The 15,388-nt window shown below is 35.4% G+C and overlaps 1 protein-coding gene across 1 annotated transcript in view; it reads right to left on the minus strand.

The window, feature by feature from the left end:
• Positions 1-15,388, minus strand: part of ARHGAP5 (Rho GTPase activating protein 5) — a 47,175-nt gene that overhangs the window by 15,054 nt on the left and 16,733 nt on the right. Inside the window, exon 4 of the mRNA XM_084208381.1 lies at positions 7,687-7,834. Within this exon, the coding sequence (XP_084064507.1) occupies positions 7,687-7,834 (148 nt within the window). The remainder of the gene's footprint in view (positions 1-7,686; positions 7,835-15,388) is intronic.

Here is a 15,388-nt window from a genome sequence, read left to right on the forward strand (position 1 = left end):
CACACACTGAAAGCCAGAACCAAAAATAAGTGTTTTACTGCTTCTTGTAATAAAATCATTTCTAGCATATTGAAATGTTCAATAAACAATAAGCAGTAGAAGGAAATAAGAGGTAATTTTACAAAGATCCTTATAATAGGAAGCTTTCCAAAGCTGAATTAACATTACTATAATTTACACCAACTAATTATTAAACAAGGTCTCAATCATTTTATGAAGTGTCACTCAAGCCCATATTTTATGGCCTGCCCATTTCAAAAAAAGAACACAAGACTACAATTAATATGATACTATTAAAATGCCTAGGAGAAGTTGGGTGCATACTTTGCTTCATTAAAAATGGGTGACAACTGAAGCATGCAGATTTCCAGGCATATATAGCTGTTTGGTCACTTTAGGTCTGGAGAATGCTGAGGGAAGAAGTGGAGCAGCATAACTATCCTACATACCCTGGCACCTTGGTCCTACCCGAGTTGTTTAGGAATTCTTTATATTATTCCCATGATGTTTCCTTTGAAGAGATACCTCATTAGCAATACAACTCAAATGCACAACATGTGTTTTATGAGTATTTCAAAACATATTTGTTTACAGTTTTCAGTGAGTCTCTCACACTACCAAATTAATGCACGCGCTCTTCCCTTGTCTGGTAGTCAGTCTTGCATTAGGAGAAATGACTGATGCCTGTTTTACCCTCTTGAGTTTGTTTCCTCTCTGTTGATTAATTCCAAAGTTACAAACACAGACTGGTGCAAGTCTCTCAACTACTGAAACCTATTCTATGCCAATTTTGAAATGATCACAGAAGGAATTCTCAGGAGATCATCTAGCGCAACCTTCCACTCAAATAACAGCCAACACTGAAATCAGATTTCGGTGCTTATCTAAACTTACCTTTAATATCTCCAATTTACCCCACAATCTCTCCGGATAACCTGAACCAGTGTTTTAATAACCTTCGGAGCAAAAGTATTCCCTTTCTTTCTAATCAGAACCTCCTATGTTAATGACATGGTACTCCAGTTCTTTAGCCTGGCTGCACCTTATCAGTAATCTCATAGTTACAGGAAGCCTCCCCTGGGTACCTCCTCAGCCTCTTTCTCTTCAAGCTGAATAAACCCACACGTTAGAAACTCCAGCCTCTGACCCTCTTTTGCTAGACTTAAGTCTGTCAACGCCTTTCTTGCAGTATTTCAGATGACATCCAACAAGTGTAGAGCAAAAATTAGTAACCACTTCTGCTGCTGTAATGCCTGCCCCCTCTACTTGGAAAATCCAATACAGAAGGCATGATGAGCCTATTCTCTGCCACAATCACAAGACCCTTTTCATTAGCACTGATACGGACCCAGTCAAGAGCTCAGCATGTACTACTGTAGGGGTTTAGTCTTTGCAATTCTAGTTGCATGGCCTGGCTTTGTTCTCACTGAACTCCTTCAGGTTCCTACTATCCCATTCCTCCAGCCTGCCTACGCTCCCTCCAGCAGAAGCCGTGGTCTTAAATAGATTAACCACACCACCCACTCCAGAATCACTCACCAACTTGATGAGGGTACAAAATGTGTTGTAGAGCTATTTAAACCAGAATCACATGTAACACAGTCGTGCCCTGGGTGCATTTTTTGCTAAACATAAAGCTTCATGGGCAGTTGAGTCAACTTAACTGAACAATATGACCAAAAACTATGGTCTCACTCCCCACCTCACCAATCACTGGTTCTGTCCTTCCCATGCTCCTGCTCCCTGCCTTGCACTTGTTTTGGCATGTATTTCTGACTCTTTTCTTAGCAGCTGTAAAACTACACAGCAACGACTTTTACCATTTTTGCTGATACAGCTTTTCAGAACAGTGAATTCCGCTGATTCAGAGACATCTGACAAGTGCTCAAAATGAAAAGTGACAGAAACTCATACACCAGGCCAAGGGGGTGTTCGGTTCTGTTCTCTCTGTCCAACAGGTTCCTAAAATCCTCCAGCTCTCCCAAGCCCCTCAAATAAAAGGGGAGGTAATCAATCTTGAATTTCTTGATTTTCCAGCCACTAGGAATATATTTCAATGATGTACGTGACTTTTTTACCACAACAAGCACTGCTGACTCATTTTCTTTGCCTATTTCTACCAAACCTCACTCTCTGCAGACAAACTTTGGCTTATCTATACTGTCAGTGTAGAACTCTAGCCTCACAGGTTATTCAGCATAAAAGACCATGGTGTAAGCTAGGTTTGAAGGAAATTTGAAGAAGGCAATATTCTTTTACTTGAATGACCTCCAAAACTGTAAATTTTCCTGCATTACAAAAATGGTCTCAATATCAAAAGCAGTAATTGTTTTATGTATACCGAGTTCACAATTTTTAATTTCTCTTACAGCCCTCCATGTGAGGACCATGTGAGATAGCAACATTTAGCTCTGTCAAATTCCTTTCTCCATCTTTATTCTATTCCTCATCTCACAACTGAGTAACTAAATTATTAAAATACAAATTATTATAATAAGCACCTCTTTCTTAAATTATTTAATGCACAATTAACACTCTATTAATGTTATCAGTTTTCTGTGAAGTATGGAATCTAAAATTTATAATCTGGTCAATGAAGTACATGGATAGCAATATTCTATAAAAATTTAAAACATTTGAAAGCTCAGAGGAAAAAAAATTTAAATACTGATATTAAAGTTGAATACTATCGAGAACTATATGTACTCAATGGCAGAACTGCTAGTATTTGTAATGTTAATTTGATGTCTTCTTCCTTGGTAAAACAGAATTAAATGTAATCTATGTCAAACTTCTCACCAATGCATGAACAAATACAAAAAGTAAACCCAAAATACAAAAAATTACTAAAATAATAGAAAAATCCTGATATGCTAATAGTATCAGTTAGCATAAGTCATCTTGCCTGAATTATTTTAAGTTTGGGAAAACTTAAAAAATCAACAACAGCAGGGTTTCATTAGTGCACAAACAGTCCATGGAATAGTTCATCACTAAATCTGAGGTGTGTGTAACAGCATAAAAACATTACCAACAAAACACTCAAAGTTGGCATAAATATGTGCACTTTTCACACTTAAAATTGGACACTCAAATATTTTTCCATTATACTGCAATACAAAATTCAAACCATATCGACATTTTGTTGAAGACATGAAATTGCCCTTCAGAAATCTGCTCCTCTCTATCAGAGTACTGAATATCTACCTTATTCTCTCCATGACAATTCTTAGAGAAACACAGAAGTCATGCAATTCATACAGCATACTTCAGAAAGTATCTCAATTCTGCTACCAGTATTTCAAAAAAAAGGTAATGGTCTACATTGTATTTTCTTATTTAAAAATAGCAGGTAATCTTTTTCTCTAGCATTTCTTAGAATAGCACCATTACTTCTATGCAAAAACAGCCACTACAATTTTTTTAGAAATCAAAACTCCAGTTTCCCTGCTAAATACATTTCCATAAACCTAGTTTACAAAAAACCAATACATTTTAAAAATTCATTTCAAATGATGCAACAAAATGAAGTTCTCTTCAGTCCACCAGGAGAAAGCAAAAAGCAGACCAGAACACCAATATCATCAAAATACTCTTTTGGAAGCCCATAACCAAAAATAGCTACCAATGACAGTCAACTGAAATAGTTGCCCTCATGGGCTAGTTACAAACCAATTTGCAAACAATGTGACAGAGGTAAAAGCACACAAATATCATACATGTCACTAGTGACATGAAAGTGCTCATAGTCTGTAAAAGGTTACAGATAAGACCACAATATCTTCACCAAAAATCAGGTTTTTTGAAAACATTATAAATTTATACCAAAATGTTTAGTTGAAAACTTGGTTATTCATCACTGGCAAGTTATTAAGCTGAAAGGAAAAAAAAATCTTTTGATCACCTTGTTCAGTGAACCAAGAGCTTTGACAACCAACCAAAATATTACTCATCCTGCTACAATTACAATGAATTCAAAAATTAAAGGCTTGGATATAATCGTGGACAATGTAGAAACACAGAAGCAAAGCTTGTTTACAATATTTAGCAAATCTTTCCTCCTTTCTCATCCAGAAGTGACAGTAGTACAAAATTTAAGACATTCTCACATGGTATTGTGATTTGTTTTAATCAATAGATTCCAACAAAACCAAGTATTATGTGTTATTACTGCTTTGTACTCTCGGTATACCAGTGACAGTGCAGGTGGCTGTGAAATGGAGGTTCTAACACATATTTACAGACTACCAGTTTCACATCTACTCAGGTATTAATTAACCTGAGTTAATTGACCCCCAGTTTCTGCTTCCAATACCATCAAAAAGATTACAAGGGGATTCTTGTAATCTTTTTGATGGTCTGTTTCAAGAACTAATTGGTCAGCTCCATAAAGCTAAACCTAGAATAAAGCTTTTTGTTGAAAAATACTAAAGAGGAACAGAGAGATGATAACCTTCACCTACAGGCACAGACTTAGAATCCCTTCAGATCACCCTTTACCTTGACAGGAACAATATGGCTTCTTCAGAAAAAAAAAATCAGATCTGTTGATTTATAAAAGGCTAGAAATTTAAGCTCCTGAATTTACTTCATTTTTTCAAAACTGTCCCTCTTCTACTGACACACACTTTTTTTTTTTTTTTGTGAGGATGTTTCCAGAACATTATGGTAAAACAAAAATCTGATGGTGTTTTCTGCATGTGCTCAATTCTTTAAAGTTTATGGTGGAGCAAGAATCTTCAAAGACACTAAGGTACTATTGTCTCATCTAAGCATCTGAAAAAAAGAAAGCTGTTTTTCACACTGAGTACTTTCTAGCCTCAGTCAAAATTTAGATAAGGGGGTACAAAGCATTGCCTTGTATAATTTCATGAAACAGAAACAGAAAACATTAAAAATTAAGATTAGCCCTTCAAGTCAAGATTAATCACAAATTCAGCCACAATCCAAATTACATAGGAAGGAGCTGAACCCCATGAAAAGTACCTGAAGAGAAAACACTAAACAATTATATTCTCTGTAAGAGAAATAGATAGATTAGATGAGTTGGAAAAGACTGCACTTCTTGATTAAGAAGACAATGATAATAAACACTGGTATTCAGGGCAGTTCAGACTCACAGCGGACTCACTCGCTATGAGACAGACAAGTACTGAACGACTCCCCGGGGCCAAGCAGCTTTATCACACAGGAATGGTACCATTCTGAACTCCAGCCTGTGGCCAATAGATGCTGACTTGCCTTGCGCAGAACGATAATCTCCAACACCGTATTTGTAGAATTTTCTCAGACAGTCCCAAAGTCAATGATGTGACTGTATCTCAGTACACTATTTGAAGGCAATGCAAGTGAACATTCTTTTCTCTCAAAGGCAACAAATACATTCTATGAGAACCCTGCTTGAAACTCAAATACTTACAGCGTATTAATTAAATATAAAAATAATACACACCAGAAATAAAACTCCCACAGCCAAGTATGGAAGCTGAAAACAACACCAAAGCCACTTACATAGAATCCAGAGTAGGAGAAAGAAAACTGTAATACAGATCAAAAGCAGAGGCTTTGTTCTAAGTGCTTAACAAAACCAGGAAGACAACTAGTGGCATCACAGTCACAAACTATACAGATGGCATAATGTTTGTCCAGCTCACATTCATGGCCAGAATTAAAACTCGCCAGGTGTACGGTAGCATTCCGGGATGTACTAACATATACACGGCTAACAGAAAAGTTGTGCCTTCTGAGGAGACCCCACATTTTGAACACATAGAAGCTTCACCCAACATCTTATTTTCCCAAGACAGGTCATGAGAAGAGAACAGACGTACAAAACGTTTTGGCTGGTTGCATGGTTTGATGATTATGAGTCAAAAAGGCAACAAATAATGTTCCCACACTATAATAGTTCTCTCTCTCACCCCACAAGCTGGTGAAAATGCTTTGGGAGAAATTCCTTTTTTTTTTTTTTGAAAGTTTACCACAAAGACGACAATACTTTTTTAAGCAAATAAAACTTCTAGAACTGGGCTTACAAATTGATTGATTGAAAGTATTCTAAAAAAGTGGAACATGCTCAAATTATTTCTAGATTTTACAAACTCTTGAAATTGAATACCAGTCAGTATCTGTTTTACATAGCTATGCATAGTAGCTGTACGTAGCCACTTTTAAAGAACATCAGTGACAGTGACTCACCTATAAATTATGCTAGTTTGTTTTGGGTTGGGGCTTTTTTTGCTACAGAAAACAGCAAAAACAACATATATACATCTTAAACTGCCTATGCCACTCTATTAATCCTTGCTCTTCTTCCTCCTTTCCCATTTTTAATTGGGTGAGGTGGAAAAAGCAAAAGTAAGGGGGCAGAAAATACAGCTCTTACCTTTAATCCATAGAAAGTAAAGGTTAAAGACAGATCTGTACTAATATCTCTGACTCCAAAGAGATCAGTGCCTGAGGTTTCACCTAATTTCTTTATTGCAATAATGCAATATGTAAGCCTTCAAAACCAGCTATGAGGCTTATCACCTGTGGTAGTTATTTTGGAAACACTACTCTTACAGATGGCAACAAAACTGAATTTTACTATAAGAAAGAAAACCCTTTCGATTTTTTTCTTGCTAAAACTGCTACTCTCATCTTACAGCCAAAATTGTATTAGAAAATAAACAAATTTGGAAAAAAAAATATTGTTTACTTTGCACTAAACATTATTCCCATTGCAGACACACATCAAAAGATGGTCCTGCACATGCTTCAGACACTGTCGCTTACTTCAAACACAGCAGTATCGCATTTATAAAACTTAGAGCAAGCAGGATCTACACACTAGCTGAAAACTAATGTTCACAATGCTTAAAAACAGAAAAAAATCCCCCCAAAACCCCAAATAAAACCCAACCACAGATCACTCCCAAACCTCAAAACAAATCCCCACTCCTAACAGTAGTCTTCTGTTTGAGCAGCAAAATCATCCTACTTGCCTCATGGTCACACACAAATGGGTTGAAAGCAGGGACAAACACACAACCAGAAAGCCAGGGAGAAAGGAGAGAGATAAAACCGTCCTGTGAAATTTAACTCTAGTGTAAACACATATATATGTTAATATTTTACATTAAACAGGGAAATTACATCTTCAATAGATGAACATTTTTCATGGAGTATTACACAGTATTTAGAAAATAAGTGTTTCTGTCCCTGCAACAAGTTAAAATGCAAAACTAGGTTTACCTTCAAAATCAAGAAAGCAAGCAGACTTATCATACCAAGTCAGAAGCCATTTCAAGTACCTGTTTTCTACAACTGGAAAAGGTGGATTTCAGAGCTTTTAAATACATGAAATAAAACAGTGGCAACAGTGTGACATGTAAGACTGGACTGCCATGGGGTTAAACGTCATGTGGCACTAGAAATTGATGTAAAGTTTTATTAATTACAGGGAACACATTAAACCTCAGACATTTGTCAAAAGGTGATTAAGTAGTTGTATAAATAAAGTCAAGAAACCATCACATTTTATGCATAAAATTTAGAAAACACATTCTCCTTTTTAACTGTGCCTGGCCCACAATTATTTATTTCTAGGATAAAATTCTAAAAGTACTTTAAAACAGACAATGAGAGGTATTACTCATTATGCAAAATGGGAAAGTCTTCCCTCTAACAGTCCTCCTATCTTACCTGTATCTTCAATGAATTGCACACATTTTTCAACAAACAGAGGTATGGGTTTCTCAGGTGTAACCAAATCCTGTAGGGGCATCCCAAAGTAATTACTTTCCCAGTTTCTACGGATTGGAGGATTGAATGTCTTAGTTTTCTTTTTCGGCTACAACAAAACAGAGTTATTTAAGTAATATTCAAGCAACATTTTAACCAACTCATATTTCAATCATTCAGTAAACACAACCATATCATACATCTATTAGACATTAAAATTCCTCTACAGTAAACTGAATGAATAAGAATCAAACGTACTTTTAAAATTACCAAGTACTTCACTATAAAGTAATTACACATTAGCTAAAAAGCACTAAACTTCTCTAAGTTTTGATCCTTTCTGCATTACATTAGGAACAGGATTAACCAATATATCAGTAACCAAAAGTATTACAGGAAGAGAAGTAAAGACACCACTTTAGTTTAGAGTTCTGTGACTTGTTTAGAGTCTTTCAGCACTGCTAATACCAACCACATCTGAACCACACCTCTTTATAAATTGTCAGGATAGAACTCCGGTGTCATATCACCAAAACAAAGCTGGTGTCTTCCCCATATACTTAAAGATACTAAATAATCTTTAGATTGCAACTATACAAGAAACATGATGATGGAAAATGACTAACAAGCAATAAAGTCTTGAAGTTAAAGTTGCAGGCACTCATACTAAGCAGGAATGCTTTGTTACAGGCGCAGGATTTTAGCCAAAAGGAGGTTTGCACACAATCAAATCTAAGATGGTGAGTTTGATATGGAATTTTCCTGGTTTTATTTTTTTTGCCACTGAGAAGGACTTTTATCGGTGGAACTGATAAATCAGCCTTGGATGATTACAAGAATTGTATTGTATCAGATAACATAATTCATCTCTGAATACTGATGAAAATATAAATGACATCAAAAATATTTATTTAGGTAGCATCCAGTTCAGATGAGCAACTGCTGAAAGGGCCAAGCTGAAGCTAAACTATGCATAAAACTCAGTGAAAACATCTTTGTCAAATGATAATGAAAGATCATTTTAGATACATGTATTAAGGCAGTAAAGAAAGGAAAAAATTCAATTTTTTTTCCCCAAGGTGTTCAGTACACATCTCCACCGTCACAGAAAAAATGAAGTAAGATATAGTCAAGACTGTATATTTAAGATCAACAAGACAGAAAAAGGCTCTGTGTGTCTCTTGGAAAGCAGTCAGGTAAATGGAATAAGCTTGGACTTTACAGAAATTTTATGAAAATTACAAATATTATCTGTATAGAATACCTGGAAATAGTATGAAATATCAGACACAGCTACAAAATTAAAGAATGTTCTTTTCTAATAGTTGTCCTGCTTTTAAAAGACAGGTTGCAAGGTAATGTCATATCATATTTGGTATTATGCACACAGAAATGTAAAGGGTTTCTCAGATGAACTCTTTACCTGAAAGCAGTTTAATTTGGAAAGTGAGAATTTTTTTCTACAGAACTTAATGAAACAAAGAATAAAAGAATAAAGAGAAAAAGGAAAGAGAAAACCCCAACCCCAAAGTCCTTTGCAAACTGGTCGAAAGGCAGAGTAGAAGAGATGACCACTGCAAAACTATTCCATAAACATGAAACTACAATTACACAAGGCAGTTACAACAGGAAGTTTATCGGCTATTTCTCATTATGTATCATTATGTATTTCCTATCTCTCCTGTCCAATATTTATTAAAATACCTCTCTCATTATTTTCCTTTCTTTTAGCATGTGTAAGTGCATAAACTCTCCACTGACAGCATAAATCAAATCCTCTCACAAATAACACTGTCTACATGATCTTTACAAAAAATACTTCTGTAAATCTAAACTAAAATTTTAAGGCTTTAAGAAAAACCAACATGTCATTTCCTGATTTTAGACTTCAATACTTTCCTGAAGTCTAGATTACTTAAGTGAAGAACTTGTTCTGAACCAAAAAGGTGTTCTGTGCTTAAGACCTGATTTTGCCAAAAGACGAACTGACTTCAGGGAAAAAAATATGGGTCTTATTGCTAACAAAAGTAAGTCTCGGTGAAAGCTTTTCTTTAATCCCTGCTCCCCAGTCTGAGAAAACAGCATTTTTTCTGATCCATCAGACATGGAACAGAACTTTTAGATTTGCTAGTCAAGACAATGACTACCATAATTTTTTCTGTATAAAATTAACTTTTAAAAGATCTCTAATGAAACAATAAACAGAAACCGTTAAACATTAAATTACTCATTTAGTTAAACAGCACCTGAGTAAGTGAACCATTTTAAAATTCCTAGATTTTGGCAGAGAGATTATGATTTTGTCCCAGGTATTTTTAGTTCAATCAATCAATCATTCTCCCCAATGCAGAAGTCACATAATACTGCATGCAGCAAGTACCAATCTAGGCACAGCCAAAACCAATTTTGTACACTTCTCCTACATAATCATAAAAATGAACTAATAGGCACCAAATTAAAGAAGACAACAATCAGCACAAAAGTTTTGTTACTTAAGCCTAGCAAAAAGCTCATTGTTCACATACCACTGTTTTCATATTAGTAATTAAAACACAAGCCCAAGACCATAAAGTTGAAATCCTTAGTTTTCCTAGAGATCTGTGGGGCTTTGTATAATTGATTGCTGCACTTACACTGAGCTTTCAGCATGGGTTTCATCACTTGCTTCTTGCCAAAGACAACTGCTCTTCATACCATAATAGAGGTTAACGCCAAACCTCCAACTGATCCTTATGTATTTTGGCAGGAAAGCATTTTAACTCTGAGAATTCCAAACTTGCCTTGCATTGCATTTACTTTCAATATTGCTTTATTTTGCAATACCTCAATCACCAAAATACATGCTGCAAAAATTAGCTGAAGGCCTCTTAACGTAAGACCAGGTAAACACAAAAACATTTACTCTAGCATAGTACAGTACCCAAGTCTCGATTTCAAAACCAAAAATATTATTATAAAGAACATTAACTTTAAAAATACAGATATAATGAATATTCAAGCTAAACTCTCTTGACTATAGGTACTAGGGAACCAGCTAAGCAACATTCATCATCTAGAGAGAAACTAGGCTAAGACTTCGGCCAGACTTCAGTCCTGAGAGTACCACACACTTAAATACAACCTCTTAAAATTAATCTAGAAAACTAAAAACTGCCAAAATCCTTTATGGATGGGCTGCTTACTTTAGCAAGCCTTCTGTTCAACTCAGGCTTTTTTTTCTCTCATTACCATCCCACCAGAGCAACCATTAATTATTTATTTATTAAAGAAGAAATTCAGCCACTTCTCTACCTCCAAAAGACTTTACTACTACTTTTGATGCAAAGAAAATTTTCTGCCTGCTTCATCTGCAGTCAGCCCTAGGGTCATGGAGGGCAAAGTCAGTATTTTCAGGACTAGTAAAATACTTCATAAAACCATGCACCGTGAACAGCATTCATTTTACAGATTTAATAAAAGTATTTGTAATCTCTAATTCATAGCTAGCCCTCCAGAAACTGTATGATATATGAATAATGCAGACCATGGTCCCTAACATGTTCTTCCTTCCCTTCATGCCTTCTGCCATTTTTAGAATTCCGGTTTGTTACACTGTTTTAAACTACAAAGGCTCAAGAAGGCATATGGCTCTAAATATGCATAATAAAGAGTGGTAAATTTGAACAGACAAAACCTGAAAGTACAGATTCTGATATTTCCTATAACTATCAGGAGAAAAAAAAAATTCACTGCACATTCCAGTGTAAAGTAGACAGTATTTTACTAAATTAACCAGTGAATTTACACAGGAACAGCTGAATAAAAAATATAAGTTGATCTCCCATTGCTCACATGTTTACCATAGTCTTACTAAAACTGAGATCAATGCACAAGGAGTGCTATGGTTCCTCACGCTATTTCCATAATAGTTTTAACATAAAATTTCTTTCTGCCATAATTTCAAAATTGTATGAAAGTTTAAGCATAGAAAAATAGATGACAAATGCACTGCTTCATGTTTTAAAAAGCCAGCATAAAATATGTGAGAATTCATCAAGATGCTAGTGGATTATTCCTGCTAAAATATTGGGGAAAGTTTTCAGATCCATTTAAAGTAAAAAGTATCTTACAATCATCTTGGTATAAACAAAAATGGAAAGAAGTAATTCACAAACTTCTTTGGAAGCAAGCAGTGTTGTCTGCAAAAAACAGGGTTACAAGGCAGAATGTTTTAAAACACTGTTTCTCAGATTTAATTTAGCAATATGGAAACTCCATTGACATGCAAAAAAAAAAAAATCAGACCTTGAAAAATCAAAGGTTATTGGCCAAAGAATCTAAATAGTGAAACTTTTAAAGATTTCAACAATGTCAGGCCAAAGAATTATCACTATACAGATTATTTAATATATTGTTTACAAGATCTCTCTAGTTAGGATTTGTTTTCAAAAGTACTTAAAAAATTCAAGATAAAGCTCTGCCTTACCCATTGCAAAAATTCATTCAGGATATTTGCTGTTCTTGATATGTTGTGGAGAATAAAAACCTAAACAATTATACTCTCTCTAGAAGAGGTGAAAAAAATACAGCATAAATCCGACACTGAATATATCTCAAAGTGTTCACAAAGATAAGAGCTCTAAAGTAGGTGGGTAAAGTTTTAATACTCATCAATTCCATTGTAAAACAAATAATAAGGTTATTAATTGTCACCATATGGAATAGCTACAGGTTTCCATATCAGGCAGGCTTCCTGCTGAAGACGGAATTACTAAATTACGACAAAGGTCAAAAATAACTAGCTATTATTTCATGGTAATAATAACAATAATAATAATTCTTCCATATTAACTTACAAATAGTTTTTTAAAATATTTACATTGGGTTTGTTTACACAGTGAGACAATGGAAAGCTGAGGACTACTGTGGTTTGGGCTTTATATTAATGCATAAAAGGCATCAGTTGCAGCTTTAAGGCTATTGAAGCGGTTCATCTTATCTAAGATACTAGAAGGCTTTCTTCAGCAAGATCCTTTTCCTCTAGGAATCCTCATGTCCTTTCCTGACCTGAAATTGTCTGCAGTTTGGTTTTTTTTTTTTATTTCCAAACTCATTAAGTTAAACTGAAAACAAAAATAATTTATAATACAGCTGGCAAGCCTGCTGCTTTTCATGTGTACCAACACCAATAATGTTTACACTAGACCTTAACATTAAAAGTTCTAATTGAGACAAGCATCTAATTGTAATTCCCACTTGCAGTTTTTCATAAAGACACGAAGATGAATGAGAACACATCTCAGCTGGAAAAGACTAACTTGGCAAAGGAGAAACAGCTGAGGCAAAGCTGCATTTTAACATCTCAAGGTGTGCTTAATTTCTCTTAAATTTGTGAACACCATGAAGGAAATAAATAATCAAATACAGAAAGCATGCCAATATAGGGGAGAATTCACCCTGCAAAATGCACTTTTTTGCTATTTTGTTTAACAGCAGAAAGGACAAGGTGCTTTTTTCCTAGAACTTTACAGCAGAAGTTCTGTACACGAAGTAAAAAAGGCCACTACAGTTTAACAAATATTAGCACACAACATGCACTTCAAATACTGAACAACATGCACTTGAAATATTTCAAGCTCAGTGTGCACACAACTACACATGAACCTGGCTAACAAGCCCTGTGATTCAAGCCAGTCTGCCTGCTTTCTTTTCCTCCTCCTTATTTGCTCTTCATATTTATCCCCACCAGAAAAAGTTCAACGGTTCACTTGTTAACAGCACATGCAAGGTCTTATCACAAATCTTCTCAGAACATTTAGACATGTGCTAATAAAATAAAATAGGAAAAAGCTGGGTGTATCACAAATTACATTATACTGATTCAGCTTTTTCCACTTTTTCTTTTCTAGAGATAAAGATTGAACCACCATCTGTTGGTTTTACACCAATCTAGACTTCAGTAAGGCACCTGGTGATGGCATATAGGAAACTACAGCCACAACTGGAGGAACAGAGAAAAGATGATATTCAGCAACAAAAAGGACAAAGTTGTAGAGTAATGGAAAAATCCTGCACTGGAACGCACAATTATTAAAACTTATGTGGTGTAATGTGCCTTTATAGCATGTGCTGTAATGTACAGGTACTTTAATGTGTGCATGCACAATAAACCACCCGTACTGTACAGTATGCAGTCATTACTTGGAAATTATCAAGGACATGAGCAGGCCAAAGGTACCTAAAGCAACAGCAACTGCAGCTAAGCACAGGTTGGGTGCAATCACACAATTGTGTTGGGTAGTAATTTCTAGCAGATATCAGCAAACACTAGGATTACATGAGGCACTGTTATGACATTCCTTGCAATACTATGCACAGTTTCAGTCATCCTCATTCAAAACCAGGTTCAGAAGAAAATTCCAATTTTTAAAATCTTCTAAAACTCAGGCCAAGTAGCCATTTTCCCTTCACCAGTTCAGAGGTGACTGGCCAGAAAAAGAAACACTTTGGGAGAAAGGATACAACAAGGAAGGGTAAAAATTAGGAGTTGCAATATTCCTCACCAATTCAGAGGAAATAGAAGCTCTGGAGTTTTTCAGAGTAGTAAGAATGAGGAGATAAGTCTTCAGAGGAATTATTTCTGTGATAATTGAAAGAAGACCTCAAGGATGATGCACTTCCAGTTCTGACTACCAGTATACTGAAACAACATCTAAGAACACCAGCACAGTGTTATGGACAAAAATAATGGCCAAATAATTCAGACCAAAGCACACTTGCTTAACTGGTCTGAGTTTTAAATTTTTTCTTTTGGCAATAAGAAACCTTATGCGACCTTGCAAGTAATGTTACCTGCTTGCCACAGGTTTGTCATTGCTATACTCTCCACAGTAAAACCTTTTAATTTGTGCTTCCAAATAGCAACAAGTAGCACAATTCTGAGTATTTACTTCTGCCTTTAATAACATATGCCCTCAATAGATTTTTAAATTTTGATACATATGTGTTAGCCAGACTACAGCACTTCATTTTCCTACTCTGCTGTTTGTCAAATCTTGCTTCCTCCTTCCGACTCAACCAACTCTTGCCTTTTTCCCTTCCGTTTTTTCACCTGTACCCTACAATCACTTTACATCCATTCTCTACCTCCCTATCTCTGTCCTGGTGCCCTTTTTTTTTTTTAATGTGATTTTATCCTGAGTTGGGACACTGGACCTGAAAGGATCAGGACAGAATGAACATCCTTCAGCACAGTCATGTCTCTCCTGACACACCCTACAAGAAATCCAGAAACACCACATCTCAAACCAACAAAAATGCAAGGAGTATCAAGAATGTTACATGCTACTTGGCCTTAAAAAAACCCCAAAAAACAACAATCTTGGAAAAAGAATATTAGGGGTTCAGACTTTAAAATTCAAGTTTTTCCAAACAAATTCATTTTGTTCATAAGATTTCTGTACTTCAGAATCACTCCAATTAAATCAAGAATAGTTACACATGTATCCTATTTTCCCTTTATGCAGAGCTGAAAAATTCAGAAAAAGTATCAGAAAGAGATTTAAGAAATAGCCAGAAAGAAGTACAAAAGTTCTATTTACTTCTTTCCCATTCAAGGGGTCACAATTCTCAAAAAAACCCCAGCAAGCAGTCTGTAAATAGTGGTGCACTAACACCTCTTGCA

Source organism: Fringilla coelebs (assembly GCF_963513975.1).
Source record: "Fringilla coelebs genome assembly, chromosome: 6".
In the NCBI taxonomy this organism is placed as follows: Eukaryota; Metazoa; Chordata; class Aves; order Passeriformes; family Fringillidae; genus Fringilla; species Fringilla coelebs.